Consider the following 24094-nt stretch of genomic DNA (forward strand, 5'->3'; position numbering starts at 1 on the left):
CTTCCTTCCTATTGATCCAATAAGGAGTCTCGTCGACATTACAGATTACTGGGATGAGGTAGCCTTGGCAAGGTATGATAATGTCATATTACCAGGCAGGTCAAGCCGAGATGCCAACAGGTTCACATGGTTAACATCAGAAAACACCATCAAAGCTATCCAGTTTCACAGGTTCATAGCCTCCTTGCTTCTACTCTCACTTTTGGGTCTAAACTGGCCAAAACTCAACATCAGAATAGCACTGATTAAAGCATTTGCAGTTGCTTCAGCAACTATTTGATGCCCGATTTCATAAAAACAAGGAATATCAAAGCAAAGCAAGCAAACGCAGCACAGAAAAACTGGAAATCAGATTTAAATGGTTTCTATCAAAAGGTAACCAATATCTGATATGCATCTATTTAGTAATATACAACTCATCTGTAAATATTCCTAGAAAGGGGATAGAAGGAATGAGGGTTGGCTGGCTCCAAAGACCCTTTTGGAGGTACATAGAAACCTGCAACAAAAAAATGTGACTTGTATAATAGGTTAGGATCTCTATGCTACCCTCAGTAACCTCATGAATTAAAAAAAAATACTTCCGCTTTCTGTTTGGGAAGTGGTGAAGGTAATGTTTCTGTAATTACATTTGCAATAATTTCATCCTACAACAAGGTTAGCAAGCACTTATTTAAGTATAAATGCCCTCCATATGTTTGTCTCGGTTCATCTAGAAAAACAGATTACCAGTATAAGCTTGATCCATCTCAGCTAATTCTATCCAATACCTCAGAGTTGGAATCCTCAGTAGGTTCATTTAGATCAGGTAGCAGAAATTTATTCTCCTGATTTATGATTTCCTGTTGCAGCTTGGAAGAACCGTTCGGACAGGGTAGTTGTGTAGAGTCATGATTATCGGTTTTGACATCTGGTTGCAAAACTGAAGGAATAGGGTCGGGAGATGCTACATTTTGCTGCGTTTGATCAGGGATTGCTTTGATAGATGCAACTGCTGCAATTCTTTCTGCTGCCGGCTGTGATTCCAAATCAAGCTGCAATATAAGTAATACATGCAGCAGCTTAGATATCAGTTTTTAAAACATTAAATATCTGCAGATGGACATACTTTTAGCGTAATGTGAAACCACTATAAACTGCCACTGTGCCTAAACACCCTCCTAAGTGCTGCAGTGACCACCCAGGCAGTTTTACTTTTTTTCTTCCATTTTTTTTTTAACACAAAAAAACAAGAAGTCATCAAGGAATAATATATGCATTACAGTAAACTAAAGAGAATAATCATTTGTCGCACATAAGTGGAACAAAAGGATCTTAAAGTTCAACATAAGTGCAAGTAAAATCTTCAAGGTAGTACATATCAAATACAGTGTCCCACAGGTACAGGCATAAAATAAGGACATAACCAATCCACGTCTGAATATCCAAAGATGCAAAACCCCCAACTCACGTGCAAGTCATGTCAGAGCACTCATTAGAATAAAAGATTTATACTTCGATTCTAATTTAACCCTACATTTGCTTGCACTGACACGGAAAGGTTCATATACTCAATAACTCAACATCACAGAAATTAGAGCAGTACCGCATGTGGGATCCTTACTAATTACATGCAGCATCAAGATATGTGTACAAATACAAAGTGGTCTAAGGAGACAAAGACAGAGAATCTGTCTTATTACAGATTACCTATATTACATGAACTTTGTTAAATGTATGAAGTGCTCTTTTCAGACACTCCACACTTGGTTAATGGTATGGGATATCTGTTTAACATGTGGGGTTTCAAAAATTTTATAAGCCTAAAATCACCCAAAAAAAAAACACAAGTTGGGTAGAGTACAAGAGGCCCAAAGAATCAATTTAACCAGCCTGCCATTTTCATACGTGGGTAACCCAACTTAACAAATAGAGCTCTGGCTGGAGGTCTCAGGCAGGAAGGGTGCACCTGGGCAATTCTCAGTGCAATTTAGGTAAAGTTTAGATAGGCCCCCAACCTGCCTGAATACCCCTTGAGTTGCACCCCACTCTGCAAAACTATATTGGTGTGTGTGGCTACAGCAGGAAGCCTAAATGTCATGGTTGAGACTTATTACGTTTTAACAGTGAGTTGTTTCAAATAGAACAAACTAGTAGATATATGTGTATTAATGGCATGCATATGACAATCCAAATCCAAAGCCACTGAAATACTAAAGACAACTTTTAACTAGATAGGGAAACAGAAATACAAGAAGGAGAGGAATCTATTCTCACCTTCAATCTCTTCAAGCTTTCATTTGTGGCTCTGTGTTTCTCCAGAGTGACACGTAATGTTGCTAATTCCTGCTCAATCAGAGCATATAAAAGCCGGTGTTCAGGTATTGACAATTGGCAAAACAACCTACATTACTTGGTTAAGTAGCTTAAAAAAAGCATACCCTCTTCAAATGCCTTCTTTCCTTTAAAAGCAAGTTCTCCTCCTCTTTAAGTTCAGCTAATGTCTGCAAACAGCCATACAAATGAGACGACATCATAATTAATCACAAAACAAAACAAAAAACAAAAACAAAAAAAGAGAGGAAGGAAAAGGAAAAGGACAAATTAACAAAACCAAAATAAAAAATAAAAAAGGAAAAGACGAGACTACATTATTCTTTCTAGTTCTTGCTATAGGGCATTTGTCTAGATGCTTGTTTGTAATTGTTGTTTTTCTCTTCTGAAATATATTTTCTCAAAGGCATGGCAAACGGAACAAAAACGGGTATTACCAGTTGACTGGTCCATGTTTAGGACATCCAATCATTTGCAATCAACATCATTATTTGAATGGATAGTGCCGGAAAAAAGTGATGCAATGTGGCCTACCCATGGCCAAAAGTACTTTCACCAAGCTCATAAAGAAAATAGTTACCTTTTTCTTTCTTGATCTCTTGTTGCCAGTAGTTCCACTTGTAGCAGTAGCCTGCACATAGCAATCATCAAATATCCTCGACTAATTAATGAGGTTCTCATTTGGGTCATATGTTCAGTTAACCACAAAGAAAAAAACTTTCAAATAGAATTAAATAAAGAATTTAAATTTATAGCTTTCACAATCTTAAGCATTAGAAGTAACTTTGGGTCATATGTACATCACAACTTAACCCACTTAAACATATACGGATACAATTCCTAGTTCTCCATTGGAGAATTTATGTATGTGGCGATTACATTCTTGTGGAAACTATCTGTACCAATAAATTGCTAGATGCTATTGAGCACGAAGTATTTAAGAATCTCTATGTACCTTGTTGTAATCTCATAGAAAAAAAGATCACTCACTACAATTTTCTACACTTTAATGTGTCACTCCTAAGTGGTTGGAAACATTGAAGGTAATTTGGGTTGTATACTTCCATTCAATGTCCCACGCACTCTCTACTAGTTTACAGACGCTATATATGATAAGGGTCCAGCTTGTCTCATGTTTGAGATTAAGATTGGACCGTCCAGTCCGGCCTATGGGTCCATTTTTGAGCTCCGTTTTGATAATCCGCACCATGCAATGTGTAAAACTCGTCGGGTACTATACCCTGTTAAAAATTACGTTAATCGGATATCAATAGCTATTTGATCGAATCAAATTTGTATAAAAAAAATTGACAGTGAAAAAATAAAAGGTTGACAGAAATCTGATACGATCAAATAGCTATTGATATCTAATCAACGTGATTTTTTTACGGAGATATAGTACTCGACGAGTTCTACACATTAAATGATTCGGGTTATCGAAACGGGGCCCAAAAATGGGCCCATGGGCCGGAATGGATAGTTCAGTCTTGATCTCAAACATGAGACAAGTTGGACCCATGTGATAAATGCTTGCCTAGATAAAAAGGTCAAGAACAATCAATAGTTATGGACTACCTATTTTGCAACCACATTCTTATTCTTCATCTACATAGTTCACACAACTTGAAAGGACATTAAAAATCACAAAGGCAAGATTATTGTGTCCTATAACACCATACACAACATTAATATGGTTAAAAGATCTGCAAGTACTCCAACACAAGGACATTCTAAAATAAAGGTCATAACCTGGTCCACACCCTTCACCTCTTACACCACTTGTATTTGAACTACGGAAAGGCTATATAACCCCAAGTGGGGTCAGTTGAACCCACAGAAATTCAAAAAGCAAAATGTTACAAGTAAATATGATTTCTCAATAATATTGGATATTTGTATATTTTGATCCCACCTGGATCTTTGGAAAAAAATGTGAAAATTGGGTTTAAAAGTAATTCATTAGAGTAAAATTGTAAGTGTGGCTTTTAAGTGGTATGAATAGACCACAAATAAAGAACATAATTTATAAGTCAAAATTTTGTCGTGTGCTAGGATGTCCATAAATTTGAAACTTTTAGTTGTAAAACTTGTTTAAAATTTGTTTATGGTTTTTTTTTTTTCTCCCCCAAAAATTCTAGTGGGATCAAATTCTACACAAGGGCCAAAATGAAATTTGAGAACAATTGCACAAAGAACTACCCCTTCATCATGAGATGTAAATAGCGTAAAGCATGAACTTCCCAAAATTTTGGTAGCCATTAATATGACAATGATTAGCACACGCTCAGCCTGCCCGACATTTCCTACTACAAATAAAAGTTGAAGGTGTAACGGTCAACATGAGAAGTTATTCCGTGGTCAGTATGAGAACTTATTCTGTGCTCTCGGATGCCATACAACCACTCAAGAAGAAACACCTAATTAACTTGTTAGGCGCTACACATTTGATGAATGTATTTGTGTGTTCGCCAAATTGTCCCCAAAAAAATTCTTCTACTTTATAAACAGTTTATAATTGCATTATTAAGGGCAAACATGAGAACTCCACCTCCAATTCAGTGAGCTCCACATTCTATACATCTCCAAACTGCTTTAACTTGCAGTTTTCCAAATGTGTTGCCAGAGGAATCCTCCTTACAATTTTGAATGTTGCACATGCATAGCATTTGTATTCCTTCTACTAGTACCCTAATAAAAGGGACCACTTATTGTGATTATTGGCCATTCGCTGCATTGGACACCACTCGATAATTTTTTTCACAATAATGTGTAGTTGGTAAGTTTAATTTGGTAAAACATGTCAGCTTACAACATTAAGTTTGGTGGCAAAATGGTCCCCACCTCAAAGGCCTAATGCAATTCTCACAATTCTCACGTAAAAGAGGTGCTTGCATATGCACCCTAGTATTCTCAGCCCATATTGCATAAACTATTTGTTTGACTTAAAATAATTTCTACTTTGTTGGAGGACCCACCACATACCACAAAAGCTAAACAAACAGGCAGGCTGTCACTCAAATAGAATAACAGGCCCAATGAACACCTCTAGTCTTTTTGCAGTAAACCCAAAAAGTATATTCTCCCACTTTTGACTTTGTCAGAGGATCAAACAATTCAAACCCGACTTTAGTATTCTAACAAAGGAATGGTTGTGACCAAGCTGTCACGCTATATCCAAAACCCAATGTTCGTCTTTACTACCATGGCCCTATGATCAAAACAGAAAAATAATAGGGCAAGTTAACATCCACCTCCGAGCTAAAATAAAAAATAAAAAATAAAAAAATCCACCTCCCTCATATTTAGAGAAAATATAAAAAATTTTATGGTTTTGACATTTTTTGCATTGGTTTAATCTTTCAGCCATATTAAAAAAGAAATTGATATAATCATGTCAAAATTATAGTGTTACGAAATCAGCTTTTGGATGGGCATGCTATGGGTCCGATTTGATAATTCAAACTGTTCATTTTTTTTTGAAGGGCGATTGAGTTAAAAATGAATAGCATGTATCATTCCCAGAATTGACCATTCATTTTTTCAGAGAAAAAAGTGACCTAATCTAAATAATCTACTCAATGATTCTTACAATATAAATGGTTCGAATTATCAAGATAGGCCCAAAGTAAGAAACTGCACGGTTTTGTGGACGGTAGAGAAGCTTAGGTCCTTATTTATATTTTGTCCAACATTAAGGGAGTAAAGTGTAATTTACACAAAATATAAAGTTGTGCGGTGCCTCGGGATGTTCGCGTGCCTATTGTACAAATAGCACGAGATGGTGAAGTATAAAGAACAAACAGTTACAGTTATATATAAACTAAGGCTATAAATACCATCTAACAATGGGCGACCACAGCTAATAATTTCCCAACTCACAACTAAAACTTAAAGTGCACAACCACTAACAACACTACACCAAACTAATCGCAGCCCCTCTATTTGTTTCCACAAAAACACGCCACCAATCATACAGGGTACCCAAAATTACTCCATGACCAAATTGTCCCCGCTGTGGATAAAGATGTTTGACTCTCACGAGTGACGTTTTGGTCATTTCGCAAACCCTAACTAACGAATTACCGACCCACGAGAAAGACCTCTGACAATTTTCTGAGTGGAACTGTTTGGTTGACGAAATTACCCTTCAGATAATAATGGCAATACTCTTACCAATAATAAGATTTCATTTTAAATGTGACCCTCTCACAATTCATTAATTTAACCACTTTCACTCAAATAAATTTGGAATAAATTCAGAATATGTAAAAGTGATTTCCTAACAATTTTCTTCGGACAAAGGGTGTTTCAGTCTTTTTAAACACGAGCATGCCACGAAGGCACATAATAATGGGATTCGGCTGGTGAGCAGAAAAGTGGTGTGTGAGAGGAAAACGTGATGAGTCATTCATCAATCGTCTCTGACCGTATTGCGTTGAAGTAAAGACACCAGTTTTTCTCGTTTAAAAAAAAAAAAAAAAAAAAAAAATTAAATAGTGTGGTTATTAATATTTTCATTGAATATTACAAATTTTATATACTATTAAGAGAAAATTAATAAAACATTATTCTCTAACTTTATATAATAAAAGAGGTTTAAAATGATTTTTTTAATTAATTAAGCTCTCTCAATATTTTTACAAAAAAAAAAAAAAAAATTGACTAAAAAAATTTCGGTGCTGATTTAGAGAGTTTCAAAATTTCTCTTCCTCTAATATGATTATCGAGAAATTTTGAAGTTTCTCTACAAAATAAAAACATTCTCAGTGAAAATTAAAATTCCTCCCAATTTAAGTGAAATTTCTCTTAATTGAATTTTTTGGTCTAAATGTTAAGAGATCTTAATCACTATAAATATAAAAATATTGTACGTCTTTATCCACCTTAAAAAAAATTTCTATTTTAAATGTATTTGAATTAAATGAATGTAAAAATTTAAATAAATTGATTAAAATATTTAAAAATTTATTGTAAAAAAACAATAGGAATCATAAAACTGCTTTTGTTAATTTTAAACCGATTTATAAAGGCTAGGTCATTTGATAAATATCGCAGGGTATTTTAGTCAATAACAGATGAGAAGTAACAAGGAACGACGGTGGACAATCGGAGATGAGCACCCGCCGCCGGCGGTGAGATCTGTGAAATGACAGTTGTAGGTCTGGAGATTCACGAGACTTGTGCCCATGCAGGGAGGGTATTGTTTGTCAAACACGACTAAAACGGTGACAGGTGGTGAAAAACAAGTTTCATCTGACTTCTTCTCGAGGAAGCGTCACGGTAAATATTGCACTTTTTCGGGGGTATTTTAGACAAAAAGGCATAAAAAACCACACCAAAACTCGAGTTGAATCAACTCATCGCAGACACACGACGACACAGCAAACTACCTGACTAAGATATTATCACCGGCGATCTGAAAAAAAGTAAACGCCGAGGAAAGTAAAAAGTCGCCACCGTCAAAAGAAAGAGACAAACCTTAGATCTAGTGGCGTCGTCGAGCCGCTTGGTAGGCGGAGGTCGGCTCGACTCCTCAAAACCGTCTCCGGCCGCGGCGGCGCATCCTCCACCACCGCTGACGGAGGTGGCGCCACAGCTCCAGGAGAGAGGCGTGGTGGGGCTGGACCTCGGCGTCGGCTTCTTCTTCTTATTGTTCGCTTGAAGAATCATCATCGGCTTGGAACGGCGCTGCCTGACGCTCCACTCGAGCTGCAAAGCCGCCGGAGAGTGCTCTCTCTTCTGGTGGAGGCGCATCAGGAGCTCCACCACCACGGAGTCGTCGGTCATGGCCGCTTTCACCCAATCTTCATCACTCATCTTTTACTTTTTTCAGCGTCAGAGAGAGAGAGAGAGAGAGAGAGAGAGAGAGAGAGAGAGAGAAAAAAAAGTGGAGAGGTGAGAAAGGAGAGAATGGTGGTGGTGGCGAGGAAAATCTGAATGAGAGTTATAAATATATTATAAAGAAAGGAGCCAAAAAGGAGAGTGTGTTGGGTAAGGGGTTGGGGGGGTTATATATGTGGGTGTGGTGAGAGAGGAGAGGAGTAGATGCCAATTGACAAGGCTTGTTCTTCTTCTTGTTATTGTTGTTGAATGTGTGTATGGACATTGGACTGATCCTTCTTTTTCTTTCCTCTCTACTCCTTTCTGTTGTGGGTCCATCATTGAGGCATGGCACTGACCGTCTGCCTCATTTGTTTACCTTAAAATTAAAAGTATTATCTAAATTAATTAATTTTATAAACTTAATTTTATTAATTTTAATAATGAATGTGTGAAATAGAATAATCTATTTAAGATTAGAAGTTGTTTACCCTGTCCTAAATAAGTGTATTTTTTTTTTACTAAAAAATTGAAGAAAAAAATATGGATATTTAGGTTAATTTTTTAACATTTTATGAAAAAATGTGTATTAAAAAATTATATAAAGAAGTGTGTAGGAGAAGATTAGAGAGGTGTGTTGTCCAGTTGTACAATCTGCACAGCCGGATTTATTGTAAGAAATTATTGGTTACTTTTCGGGCATTGCACTGGACGATTTTGTTCGGCATGTGGGAGCCATCACGAGTCCCATTTTAATAATCTGAACCGTTCAATGTGTAGAACTCGTCGAGTACTATGCCTATAAAAAATCACGTTGATCGGATATCGATAGCTATCTGATCAGATTTGTTTTTTTTCAATTGTTAATTATAACACCATCCTTTTTTTATACAAAATTGATTTGATCATGTAATTATCGATATCCAATTTATGTGATTTTTTACAGACATATAGTACTCGACGAGTTTTACACATTGCACGGTTCAGATTATCAAAACGGGACCCGTGATAGGCCCCACGGGCCGAACAGCAATGTGTAAAATTTGCATCTAAACTGTGCAATTTTTCTGAATAAACACTGCACAGCCAGCCATACAAGATTGCTGAGTTGTATGGATGTGTGAAAATTTAATTTTTTAATATTTTTTTTTGGTGAATAGTGATAACTTTTTATCTTTTTGAGTAACTTTTTGGCTTTTTGTCTTTTTAGGGAGATGCCAAACTTGGCCTTAGTTTGGTTTTAGATTTTTGGCTAAAAAAATACAAAAAAAAAAAAACCAAAATTAACTATATAAATTAATAAAATAAAATATCACATCCAAACCATAATTATTACACTTTTTTTCTCACAAAAGTAAAAAAAAGCAAAAAACGCCAAACCAAACCAGATTAAAAAAGTCCCAACACAAAAAAATCAACAAAAAAAGCCAATGTCAAACGAAGACCTAATGATATGATAAGTGTGAGAGTATCTCATTCGTTTATTATCTTTTAAAGTAAATTTAAGTAGAAGTTTTATATGATATTGCTTGTTCCAACAAAGTAGTTTGGGATTTCATCAAACCATCGATCAACCGAGAGGACAACCGGGGATTGTCCAGTCGATCGACTGGTCAGTGTAAAATTTTTAAAATTCTAAAACAAATTTTGCAAGTAGGTGGTCAACAGAGAGAATAACAGACCGGACATCCAGTTGATCTTCTGATGCTCATGCATTGTCCAACAGCCACATATAAAGCTAACTGTTATCCACTATAATTTGGTGAAAGGTTTCAGCATCTTCAATTTGATGAAAAATTTGAGATATCCTCAATTTGATATTGATTTGGTGTTATAGTTTGAGCACCAGCTTTAAACTCTTTTTTATCAAATTTAAATTTGATTAAACAAAAAATAAAGCGTTGAAAACGTTCTAAGATTAGAAAGTAAGAAAATTTTGTAAAAATTATTTGTTTATATGGCATTATTCTATTAAAAATAACATTAAAATCAATGTAGTTATTTGAACTTGACTATGTATAAGTATAGTTGGTTAAATATTTAATTGAAAATTTCTATTAAGTAAATAAGTTTAATTTAAATATATTTTAAAACTCATTAATCAAGTATAAATAATTTATTTCTAAACTCAACTTGATTGTACACTTGTTTAACATAACGGTTTGGGGTGATTTGAGGGTAAAATAGTCAAAAAAAAAATAATAAATTAAAAAGTCAAAGACAAAATATCATATGCAAATTATAATCATTTCATTTTTTTTCTTATAAAAGTTTAAAAAAATAAAAAAATCTATCACAAACGAGATTTTTTAGACTAGATTATAGCTAAAAATTCAAAAAACCAACACACATCCCAATCGAACCCTATATACCATATAAAAAATCAAAATAAATAAATTTGTGATAATTTTAATTAAGGGTTGGCTTGTTTAAGTTCAAATATGAACTTGAGGTGTTCATGAAATTTTCACGAGTTTTGTTTCAATAATTTAGATTATTCATTTTATATAGTTTTTCAAGTATATTATTCATAAAAAAATTAAATCGATCTAATAATTCTAATATTTTTATTTTATTATATTTATTTTCAAAAAAATAAATAATCTATTCTCAAAACTATATTTGTCATCAAATTTTTTTAACCATAAACGTGATACAATAAAAATATTACAAATATAAATTGATTTAATTTTTTAATAAATTATATATACTAAAAATTTAATATAATAATAAATTATTAAAATTATTAAAATAAAATTCATAATCAACCTCACATCCTTTTAAATTGTCTCATATTTAAATTTAAACTTATCAAATTCCAAACCCTTGGTTAAAACTCATCTCAAATCTACAACTTTACACTTTACTAGGGGCTTTGGTTTTACTTCATTGGTGGCTCTGTGATACATATAGTTGAGGAATGTCACAGTCACGCGCTTGTTTGCGGCTGTGATTGGATCACATGGCTTCCATGTCCGTCTGTTGGGGGTGATGTGTGTCGTCTGCGGTGTGGGGACCACTTTGGGGTGGTGTTGGTGTGCATGAATGGTGGTGGCACATCACTTGTATGGGAGTTGAACCAAAACTAATTACAAATGATCAATCAAAGATAGAATAATTTGATGAATTTATCATTTGATGTCAAACTCAATCAAGAGATGAAGAATTAATTTAAGGGGTTGTTTGTGATAATCTAAATAAATGTATTTTTTGACTTTTTATGAAATATGGATTAGGTTTGGGTTGAGTTTGAAGTGATGTGTTAAAGAGATGATATGACTTAAATAAGATGATGTGACTTAAATAAGATAATAACTTTTTAATTTTTTATCTTTTTCAAAACATGCCGAACTTAACTTAAAACTTTGATAACATTCTAGTAAGCCTCCGTTTGGGAAGTGGGTTGGCTTTTTGGCTTTTTGGCTTTTTTGGCTATTTTAGCCTGGGCTAAAAAGCTTGGTTTGGGAAGGGCTTTTTGACTTTTTCACTTTTTGACTTTTTTTTGTGAGAGAATAGTGTAATGATTATGGGTTGGATGTGATGTTTTGTTTGTTGTGGTTAAAATAACCTGTTTTGTCTTTTGTGGCTGTTTTAGCCCCAACCCACTTGTCAAACACCACCTAAATAAAATGCAACAGGTGAAGTGGTGGGGGCACTCCAAATATGGAAAGGAACAAAACTATTCGCATGAAATACAAAAGTATAAATACACTGTTGGAGTTAACAATACTTATAATTTTTATTTTTAAAAAAAATAACAAAAACAAAATTTGGATATTAAAAAATGAAAAAATTTCAAATCAGTGAAGTTTTCACTAACTACATACAAATTTATGAAAAAATATATAACTTTAATTATTAAAATTGATAAGGTTTATTATTGATTTAAAATTTGTTTTGAAAACCTACACTGAATTGCAATTTTCTCTTAAAAAATTGACAGCCGAAGTTTGGTAGGGAAAAACTAAAATAAGGTTGAGCAAATAAAGTGTGGCGGGCTAGATCAAGGTAATGGCTTAGTTGATAAAATGAGAAAATCTCCGTTGAGCAAAACAAAAGTTGGGAAGTAGGCGCCACTAAGACTTATTAAGATAATGAGTACAAAAACTTCAAAGGGTACAAGAGATAAAGTAAAATCAACAAATAAGAGCCAATTATATCACCAATCGGATATGGTTGATAGTGGATGGCTAAATGTATAGGTCTGCAAGCGCTGAAATAATGGCAAGATTATTTTTCAAAAAATATTTTATGATAGATGACGCTTAAATAATGATACACAATTGTTTAAAAAGAGAATAACAAGAAAAAAAGATGTAAGAAAAAATATTAACACCATTACTAAATTAATTCCAATTACATTTTCCTAAATTAAAGCATATATATCTTGATGGTCGAAAACTCTCTTCAATCTACCATCAATTGGACAAACTCTCACTGAATATGCTTTTTTGTAGGGACTCATAAAGCAAAACTCATACTATGCAAAATTCATACCATGCAGCTCAGCCTTTTAAAGGGAGTGCCCTGCCAATTAATTAGAAAAAAAATATTGTATATTCCTAAGCCATCATTCTACCTCTAAGAGTTACATAAAACACAATAGTAGGATTAATGGCATTGGGGGCAACAATAGTACTGAATACTTTCTTGTTGAGGGGTTGGTGTGCATTGAATTGATTATCAATTTATATTTTAAATTCACATCTTTTTTTTTTTTTGAAAAAAAAAATTGATTGATATGATAATTATAATCATGTGTTTTCATCAAAAGAAATTTATTTGATTAAATATGTTGTCATATAATTTTTTTGTTGTGAAATATTTAGAATACCCTTAAAAGTTATAATGAAGGTAAAAAGACAAGGTTATTTTATTCATACAAATTTAGGGGTTTTAAATATTCTAAAAAAGTTGCAAATTATAATTTCAAAAAATCTTACTTTTTTTTTTAGGTCAAATAAGCGATACTCTAAAATTGCAACCTTTTTTTCAGAGGGGCTAAAATTGCAATAAGTACACTTTTTTTAATTATAAGCTAAATAAGTTGATTTTTAAGTGTTACAAAACGGGCCTATAAGTGCATTCTATCCGCTAGGTATATATGTCAACTGGTGAGATGAGTTAAATAAAATGGTTATCTTTAGATAGTAAAGTTCACCATCTTACATGATATTTTATTATTTAATGGTGAATCACGTGTCAACAATAACATAATATTATCGTTGCATTAAAATTTTACTCTCTTTTATATAACCAATTTTAAGAGAAAATACATTTTATTAAGAAAGTTGATTAGAGATTTGAAAACTGATTAGAATAGTTAAAAAGACAAAATAATAATAATAACAATTCAAACAGTCAATATATAATGTCTATTTTTTATATTTTTTTTTTATAAATGTTTTTAAAAAATCACTAAAATATTAATCTACAAACAAACCCTAAATTTCCCAATTTTTTTACTAGCTCAACATGGAAAAATAAATAAATTTAAAAATGAATTTTACTTTACTCTCCTGGCAAGTTAACCTTGTAAATTTTTAAAAGAAAATATTTAAAATTCACATAAAATTTCTCACAATTTGACTAAATGTTAATATTTAATTTATCACATATTTAATTATGTAAGACTTATTTCTCTTACCACATCATTGTGGGTAAGAAATCAAAATTGTAAGTCTGTAACGTCTCATTTTTAAATTTACACTAACGTCCACGTTGACTTTTGCAATGGAAGCACAGCTCATGGGCGGGCAATATTGGATTATAATAACACACACCTAAACAAACGTTAAACAACGAAATACGACCCCATGACTTGGTACAAACAAAGAAACAATTAACTGGATCTTCTTTCTCAACACAAGGCTATTACACAAATTTACATGAATATGGTTGCCACCGCCAAGTCAATCCCTCGTTTGACAAAAGTGCTATATGTACATTGGAAAATTTTATTATATACCCATCATATCATATATATTTTTAATTAAGTCATATTTTTTTTAATTATAATTAATTTTTTTTTTTACTTATGATATTATTTTGAGATATTTAGTTATGATTTTTTTGTATTTAGTTATAATTTTTTTTTAACTCAGAAAATATAGAGTTATGTCATTTTCTTCTGTAACTATTACTGGTATTTTTTTCATAATATTACTAAAAACATATATAAAATTAAATTAAATAGAAATGACAACAATTTTTTTATTATTAAAGAATGAAATATAAAATAAATTACAAAACTAAAAATATAGAAATGAAATACATTACATTATGAAACATATTACATGACGGATTCACATAGACATACCAAGTAATATGAAAGAAATAGTTTAATCTAAAAGTTTGAAGAATAAAAGATAAGAGACGCAAAATGAAACCTGTGTAACCATAGTTTCCTTAAAACAAATTCACTGTTTCTTGATGGATGCTGGAGGTACGCCAACGTTTGTCTCCCAATATATAACGGTTGAAATCAGCTAATGTAGAAGCATCTTCCAAATCGTTTCGATGAAATTGACAATGATATCACCCTCTTTCTAACATGAACTAAAGAAGGGGCTAGCAAAAAAGATAGGGAAAATTTCTTTTGGTATAAAAATCATCTCTAACTTTATTATCTCAAAACATCATCTCATTTTTCATCAAAAATCTCTTCAAAATTATTCTACTAAATGGAAGGAAAAGCCTCTGTTTACACTTATAGGGGAGAACCTTAGCCATGACGGCCAACATCAATAGGGTCATCAAATTGCTATTAACTAAGGCCATCAACTAGCCACTAGGACTAGAATTACAAAGGTTAAAAACTTATGGCCACTAATATGGTCATCAAATCCATCATCAAATATGAGAGTTACAAATGTCTAAACATCCCATGTATTTAATATATACAAATAAATATGTATATAATGATATTTGAATAAATTAATTAGATGGGTCGCAAAACGGATACGGGTGTTGGATCATAACCCGATTTAAACTCAGTTTAAAACATATGCACACGACAAGCCCAGCTTAGCATAGCACAGCCTGACCTATGCCTAAGACTAAGTGCAACACATGCACATACATAAGTCTAGGCTAGTCCAGATCAAAACTAAAACTAAGTCCAAGTCCAAACGAAAGCACAAACCAAAGACTAACTTCTATTGATGTCCACTTCATGAGACAATTCTTATTCACAACCTAATGATTTCGGCTCATTATTTTTATATTGTAATTTTCTCACTTAAGAGAATACAAACCGACTCGGACTCACCTCAACATACGGTTATGTCCCATTTTAATTTTGAATTAAAATTGTCAAAAAACCATCATTTCCCAATAACTATAAGGTGCATAAAATGATACTTTTTAAGAGATGTGCATCATAGTTTTTCCCTTGCACATAATGTATTTTATTCACAAAAATTCTCTATAAAAACAAGAGATAGGTTTCTCTCTAGTCTATTTTGTACATTGGAGCATATTATTCACTACAAAAAAAGTAGCTTACAGTGGCGCTGGTATCAAGGCGTTTTAAAAAAACGTTGTGATATGTATCAATCAGCAGACACACTTTCCAAAACGTGATATATCTCAATCGCGTGTTTCTCCCAATGAGCTAAGTCTGCTTAATTTTTGTTGTGGAATTGTGTACTTAAATCAAATAAATAGATTCATATTGAACAACTACTTTGAATTTCAAAATAAGAACATACTAAAATTTACAGAAATTCATAATAAAATAAAACTAGTAGTAGGAAGCAAATCGAAGCTTATGTGATACCACAGTGTCCTTAAAACAAATTAGCCGCCTAACTATGGGTGTTGGAGGTATGTCGACTTCTGTCTCCCAAGATACGACGGTCAAAACCAGCTAATGCAGAAGCACCTTCTGAATAGCTTCGGCGAACTTGATAATGGTTGCACTCTTTCTACAAGAACCAAAGAAAGGACTAGCAAAAGAAGATAGGAAAATTTTCTTTGGTGTAAAACCATCTCCAACTCTTTATCAAAACACCATCTCTATTTTCCATTAAAAAAAAAAAAACACTCTCAAAACTTATATATTTCAAGTTGGAGGGGAAATGCCTCTATTTATACAAGTAGGGGAATCCCTAGCCATAAAGGCTATACATCAATAGGCTCATCAAATGCCATTAACCATGGCCATCAATTCTAGCCATTAGGGCTAGAGTTACAAAGATTGAAAACCTATGGCCACTAATATGGTCATCAACTCCATCATCAAAAGATGAGAGTTACAAAGGTCTTAACCGCCTATGTGCTTAATATATACAAATAAATATGTATATAATGATGTTTGAATAAACCAACTAGATGGGTCACATAATGGATACCAATGTTGGGTCACATCCCGACCCAAACCCAATTCTCAAACACATGCACAAGCTAAGCCCAACACAACATAACTTAGTTTTAGCTTAAGATTAAGTCCAAGTCTAAGTCCAAGACCAATCCCAACACGTGTACATGTACAAGCACAAGTCTAGGCCCAGTCTAAATTAAGACTAAGTCCAAATCTAAGCCCTACGTTTATTGATGTCCACTTTATAAGATAATTCTCATTCACACCTCAATGGTTTCGGCCCATCATTTTTATATTGTAATCTTCTCACTTGAGAGAATGTAAAACTACTCAGACCCACCTCAACCGGCGGTTGGGTCCCACTTTAATTTTGAATTAAAGTTGCTGAAAAACCATAATTAAAGTTGTTGAAAAATCATTATTTTCCAACAACTTTAACAGAGACTTAACTCCATATCTATTCAAACCTTACACAACTCAAATGGCTCTCTCTCTCTCTAAAATGGTTCTCTCTTACTAGGCCTAGGGAGTCGTGGATGCAACTAGTAATGAAGACTTCCTAGAGTTTATAGATCTACAGAGAGATGATGCTTCTAATCTCAACAGTTTCTTGTAATCTAGATCTCGGTTTCAATTTGTGCACGTGGTTTTAAGATTTGATATTTTCCATTAAGATTTTTCAATTTCCCTTAATCTTTACCGATCTAGGTCTTCGTTTTTCATGGATTCAGGTATCGAATCACTCTTGATTTGGAGTTGCTGAGTTCACTTGAGATACAGAGCTTTCATGGTAGCAATCTTGATTTGTATTCCATTTACTAGATTTCATATATGGTCAAATTTATTATTGAAAATTATCATATTTACATTTGATTAGGGTTTTGATTTTAATTCTAGGGCTTGTTCTTTATTGAGTCTGATCTAGACTTGCTGTGAGTTCACTCAAGATTCAGAGATTTTTTTTATCATTACATGGTGTAAACTGCCTCGGAACTCCCGCTCCACGCGCGAGGGCGCGAATTGTTGGTTCATTAGCTACTATAGTTCGGACTCGTGTCACGGTTTTGAATCTAATCTCACAAAGTGCAATGTGAGACTGATAAATCACCAAAGAGTCTAAATCCGACAAATCGTTTTGGAAAATCGATTTTAATCAAAAAGCGCAAAACATGGACTACTTTGCCAGATTTTAGAGTCACCACCTAAATGCTTTGTTTTGGGAACTTTAGGAAACCCTGACTCGTACCTAAGGCTACGTGTCCGTCATCACCAAAGTTGCCTCGGCTCGGGAACTTGGGTATGAGAGGGGAAGGTCATGCAATGAGCACCCCTGCTCGCCCGATCAAAGATTGGCCTTTACTAACATGATATATTGTTTTTGAAAACACATGTGTTCTTATTCCGGTTATTAATCTAGAATTACTATGTGATACGCATAGCATACAAGTATAGACTAGATCGCCTGAGTTGGAACAAAACGTTTCTTGTTCGTTTATGAAAATGATTTAGAGGTGTTACTCGCAAGTAGGCTAAGTCGTAGATTTTGCCACCCTCAAGTGGGCTTAGGAAACATGATTTTGATGAATTGTTCCAATTCAAGCAATCCAACCTTCACCCACAGGCATTCAAGCAGTTAATCACTTAAGCAGTTAGTCTCATGGCAAGCATGCTAACATGACAACATACACATGCTAAAGCATAAACACTCACAGTCCACTCCGAGTCAAAACAGAGAACTAGTTAGAAATCATGCATGATCTTAGTTCATGTTAAGATGGCTAATGCAACACATGCAAAATGCAACTAAGATAGGCTCGGCTATTCTAAATGTCATATGAATGCAACTTGATAACATGTTGTTGAACACGTATCCAAGTAAATGTGTTGAAGTACAATGCAATTTTTATGATGCGCCGAGCTTGGTGCATGTAAAACAGATGAATGGATGCACGCATGCAAAGCATAAGTATGCTAATCAAAATATGCCCTAAAACTAACCATCGTAAGCGGTTAAGTAAAAGGAAGAAAGAAGTGGGGGTTAGAAGACATGCATCACACACACGCACGTTTATTATAACAGTTGGCCCTCTCGACGGAGGGTCCGAATAAGAAGCTAACTAGCTAATCTAAGTTAATTAAACTAATTATTACATCACAAAACTAATTAACTAATAAGCTAACTAATTAAGTACAAAACGAAGCTAATTAGCTAACTAGTTATTACAACACGAATTGAATAGTTACGAGCATTAACTAATTAAGTACAAAATCAAATAGCTAACTAAGCTAAACAATTAAGTAAAACAAATAGAAGGGCCTTGGAGTGAGAAGCGCATGCATGCTCGGTTGCCTCATTCGGAAATCCACCGCGATACCCCAACTTGTCTCTATTTTCAATTGTTCTCAGAACCTTACACCAAGCTCCAGATAGCTTCTAACTCACCTTGGGGACCCTCAGGAGGGCTGTCGACCAGTTATTGGTGTTGCCAACCACCTGCCGACCACCTATCTTTGTTGCAGACCAGAAAAAGTGGTCGGCCAGCCACTTTTACTGGTCTGCCGACCACTTTTTGCTGCACACCTCCAGTTTGCTGCAACAGAGAACAAAAAGGGGCATGGCAATGTATTTGCAAGATATGTGTGCATAACCACCCTCCCTATCATTTCATGAGCTCAATGGAGTATAGTTCTCGACTCTCGAGCCACCAATCATGCATTTCGATGCATGATGGCCGAGAAGCCAAGATTGCACATTTCAATGTGAATGAATGCATAAATAACAAGTAAATGCCTTAACCTCTATCATGCACAATCAAGAGGGTCGACGACCGAGAAATGAGGCACGTTTCATCACTTCAAGTATGAAACGTCCCTCGTTTCCCGTGTTTGGACTAACACCCTATCCAAACACATGTGTGACAACCCTCACTACTGATTAGTGCTAATCTATGATTAAGCATGTTAACTGACTGATTGACTAAAATTCTGAACTGATTGATTTAGTGTATTAGTTTAGATGCTTTTCTATCTGTTGACCGTTAAATGATATGTTCATGTTTTATGTTTTAAACTGCAAATTAAAGGCCTTGTCGACGGCCGAATCTGAAATTGATTAATGTTTTATGCTAATTAGAATTTATGTGATTTTATGGTGTATTTAATTGAAATGTGATTTGGTATGATTAAATTAGATTTAATAATGTTAAATTACGAAAGTTACACTTATCTACCAAAATGCCACTTAGTGGACTTTCATGAGCCTTTTATTGATTTGTACATGTTAGCATTATCATCACATTTCCTCAGCCATTTGAGAGCAATAAACCGAATAGAGAGAGAGAGAGAGATAGGAGATAGTTTGATTTCATCAAGAATTTGGCTTGGAGACTTAGAAGATTGAAGAGTAGATTGCATTTTGAGCTTCCATTCTTGAATTCAAGGCGTAAGGTAGGAGAATCACCTTCTTGATTGTTAAATTAAGTCATATATTGCATGGTTCATGGAAGTTTAGAGTTTAAAGTCTAGAATTGGTTAAGATTGTTGAATTGAAGCTTGTATCTTGCATGCATGTTCATATTGTTGAGTTTTGAAGTTGTTTCATGAGGATTTCTGCATGCATGTTCATATTTTTGGTCTTGATCCATGAACTCACCATGTTTTGAAGTTAAACATTGTATTTGATCTTGTTTTGTAGCATTGGTGTTCCTAGGAACCCATGCATGTGTTGAATTTGCATTGTTTTTCATGTTCATGAAAACTTCTTTGAATTTGTGTTCAATTGAACTAACTTTGGGCTTTGATTTCTCAAATCGATCTTTGAAACATGTCATATTATGAGTTTACAAGTGTTTTCAAAAATTTTGGACTCACGCTCGAGCGGGGAACTCCACGCTCGAGCGCACACACTGAGTTCATGCAGTCCGCTCGAGCGGGAAATGCGTGTATCCAGTACTTTGCCCATGTTTATAGTCCGCTCGAGCGAGGACTTGTGTCTCACGCTCGAGCGGGGATCGAGCGCCCGTCGAGCGTGAATTGCATGCATCCAGTACTTTTGCATGATTTTACAGTCAGCTCAAGCGGGGGAAACTACGCTCGAGCGGAGCCCTTTTGTCTGCATGTCTGCTCGAGCAGGAAAACCCACGCTCGAGCGGGAACCCTGTTTTAGCAAAATTTTGAATAGTGTTTAAAAGTGCATCCTTGCGTCCTCATTCCATCCTAGGTATTCTTAGGCCTAGTTTAAGGCACCTTAATGAGGATATTGATGTAGAACCACACCGAGGCAAATTAGGGATTAAGTTATTATTTCCCAACTATGTAGCTTAGTGTGTGTTCATTCTGTAACTGTAGGGTTGGCATCCGAGGACGCTCTAGCTACTTATAGCCCAGTGTTCTGTGAGTAACAATGTTGTAAAGATATATTCAATCATGAATATTTTCTGAATGATCAACTGTACTGCTCTCTGAAATGATATTTCTTACTGAATCAATGCTTGTCCTATTTGCGAACTGCATTCATGGCATCCATAGTAATTTACTGTTACTGTACTGTACTGCTACTGTCATAGAGATCTCTGTCGATTCCCATGTTTGGAACCATTACTGTTTACTGATATGATGGCCATCAATTGACTGTTCGGTCTGATAAGACCTACTATACTGTTTGCTATTGGATGTACCACTTATGACTGCTATAATCGAATGACTGATATATTGTTCAAATGACTGTTTTAAATACTGAAAGGACATTCATTCTTAACCTCTTTACACATATGTTATTCACTGGGTTTTAGCTCACTGTTTATATATATATATATGTAGGTGTCCAGGCACCGGATCGGAGCGAAGGGCGTGGGGTTTAAACTCCCTTTTTGTCAAGCCAACCAACGTGCCTCGCTGCGAGGTTCCAAGTGCTGCCAAGCTAAGGCTGCTTCGGAGTGTTTTAGATTCCCCCTTTTCTGTCTCTGTTTTGTATAGACTGTATAAACTGTTACCGTACTGTTATGGTAGGGATTTGGTCCCTAACCTGAATGCCTGTATATGATGTATGTATATATTGTTATGGTTTGAATGTGTATATGTTTAAAAAGTCTTTTTGCATACCGACTGTCACAGCTCATTAGACATCGTTTATTATTGTTTTGGCTTCTGCCAGCCCCTGTACTCTGTATTACTGTTTTATTGTTAAGCAGGCCTTCGGTAATCTCGGATTACTGGCCGGTTATGGTGCTAAACCTATAGGGGCGGATTTGGGTTGTGACAACATGCAGTGCAACTCAAGCATACTAAACACAATGTAATGTAACTCAAGCATGCAAACATGATGCAATGTAACAACATTTGAACAACATGCTCAATGGACTTAAGCTAAAAATGGACAAACCTCGATCATGCCCAGATCAGTGGCCAAAACACCAAAACTAAGGCACCAAAAGGCAAGACATGCATGCACATGCATTGGCTCATTAACTAGGCCTAAGAGCACAACTCTCAAGAGTGCTCAAGGAGTGACAAATGTGGAAGTGCAACAACACTATATGCACTGAAATTAGGTATGAAATGATACCAAATCACTCAAACAAAGCAAGCATAGCATGCTAGGGTCTTTAAGGCATTAAAGCTAGCAAAGAGGACTATACAAGGGACATGCAATACATGGCATAAATGCATGAACCAACCATGGACAGAGCTCAAATAGGTCAAGACAGTGACCAAAACATGCTAAGATGGGGGCTCAAATGTCTAAGCATGCATGCATACACAATAGGCCATAAGCAAGGCAACAATGCACAACCCTTTAAAGCATTCAAACTGTAACGCCCTCAAAATAAACCCAAAAACAAACATCCATGATACAAGAAAGAGATATCACATTTCATAAATCAGAGTATTCTTACAGAATGTATTACATGTTGACAACAAAAGTAAATGCCCTACAGGCTTACAACTTTCCAAGTCAACACTTGGTTACAAAAAGGAGAGTACTAACTCTACACAAAATATGCCCTTGGCTTGATATACATGTAATACAAAAAGTAATCAAAAAGGTTTCTCAGCCACTAAGCCTCCCAAGCTACATCCTTGGAGGTGGCATGTCACCTGCACCTGAAAATGATGTCCCAAATAGGGTGAGCCAACGCCCAGTAGAGATATGCTAAACATAGTATGAGTAATAACTAAAACATTAGCACTTGATAAATGTTTAACTCATATAAACCAATGTACAGTACAATCCTATTTCATAATCCTTTAGTTATCCAATTCTCAACTTATAAACACGGCTCAGAACCTGGCCAAACAACTTAAGTGAGACTACATCTCATGCCAACAATACTTCAAACTACCATTTTACAAAAATTGCGTCCGCGGGATTCGGCACCCATTTATAATTATTTTCTTGTGGCCATTTTACAGAAATTTCATCCACGGGACTCGGCACCCATGTATAGATATTTTCGATTTGCCATTTTATGGAAATTTCATCCGCGGGACTCGGCACCCATGTATAGATATTTTTGATTTGCCATTTTATAGAAATTTCATCCGCGGGATTCGGCACCCATGTATAATTATTTTCGAATTGCCATTTTACGAAAATTTCATTCGCGGGATTCGGCACCCATGTATTCAAATACTCATCATATACAATGACCAATCAATACACGTTTTCGTTGTATTATTCCAACCGTCATACTCAATTACTTACTCAAATTGATTAGTTTTAATTCACCTAATCAACATGCAGTGTCTATAATAATTAAGACTATCCTCCACCGATAGCCCAAAACAGTTATTTCTAAACAGATAATAAATGTACCAACAGATAAATTATCAATAATTCTCAAAGGTGTGTGATTTTTAAGTCTAACTCCACCATTCTACTACATAATGAGCCAATTTCATTATTCCCAACTCAATTTCATATTTTCATAATAGATGTCATTAATTACACTAATGACCCAAATATACCCAAACATGGCATTTTTCCCCTTTCCTCAACATTGACCCAAAGGTCTAAATATTATTAACAACGTCAATAATCTCTATTTTTAGACCCAAAACACACATGTTTGAATCAAAAGAACAAAACCCCTCTTTCCAACATAACACATCTCAAACCCTAACTTCCCAAAACCAAACTATTTATACAAAAAACTCAACATTTAGGTTAAAGCCCATAAAGATGAGTAGTTATCTCTACCTCAAATTCGGAGACCAAATGGAGAAGTTGAAGAAAACTCGAAGTGCTCCAAACCAAGAGATTTTCGGATCAAAGTGAAGCTCACACCAATCACAACCTTTTTACAAAGGGACTAGGCTAGATACACACTAGAACTAGATTAAACCTTAGAGAGAAGGTGAAATGTAGTGAGAGAAGCTCTAAAAATGGGTTTTTGAAAAGTAAGAGAGAGAAATAAAGTGTGAAAAGCGATTTAAAATCACCCAGCTGCCATCTGATATACGACTAGTCCGCTCAAGCAGAGAATAGGACGCTCGAGCGTCAAGCACAAAAAACTGAACCCGCTCGAGCGTCAAGAAACAACTGCAAAACACACCCGCTTCGGCGCAAAGGGGAACCCGCTCCAGCGCAACCCGCTCCAGCGTAAGGAAAACCGCTCGAGCGTGAAAAACACATCTGCA

At 34.8% G+C, this 24094-nt stretch overlaps 1 protein-coding gene across 1 annotated transcript; it reads right to left on the bottom strand.

Moving 5' to 3' along the window:
• Positions 1-335: 335 nt before the first annotated feature.
• On the bottom strand, positions 336-8502 carry LOC114270404 (uncharacterized). The gene is made up of 5 exons (XM_028211876.2): positions 7792-8502; positions 2894-2944; positions 2421-2483; positions 2257-2325; positions 336-1034 (listed from the first exon to the last, which is right to left on the bottom strand). Exons 1-5 carry the CDS (start codon positions 8128-8130, stop codon positions 750-752), a joined length of 807 nt encoding a protein of 268 aa, XP_028067677.2. The 5' UTR covers positions 8131-8502; the 3' UTR covers positions 336-749.
• Positions 8503-24094: the final 15592 nt, after the last annotated feature.

Source organism: Camellia sinensis, chromosome 15 (assembly GCF_055761805.1).
Source record: "Camellia sinensis isolate YWXY chromosome 15, ASM5576180v1, whole genome shotgun sequence".
Lineage (NCBI taxonomy): Eukaryota > Viridiplantae > Streptophyta > Magnoliopsida > Ericales > Theaceae > Camellia > Camellia sinensis.

Coding starts and splice junctions, on each gene's coding strand:
- LOC114270404 (XM_028211876.2), bottom strand. CDS start 8,130: ATGAGTGATGAAGATTGGGTGAAAGCGGCCATGACCGACGACTCCGTG. Junction 2,945..7,791: donor ACGACGCCACTAGATCTAAG/GTTTGTCTCTTT, acceptor TGCTATGTGCAG/GCTACTGCTACAAGTGGAAC. Junction 2,484..2,893: donor AGAGATCAAGAAAGAAAAAG/GTAACTATTTTC, acceptor GGCTGTTTGCAG/ACATTAGCTGAACTTAAAGA.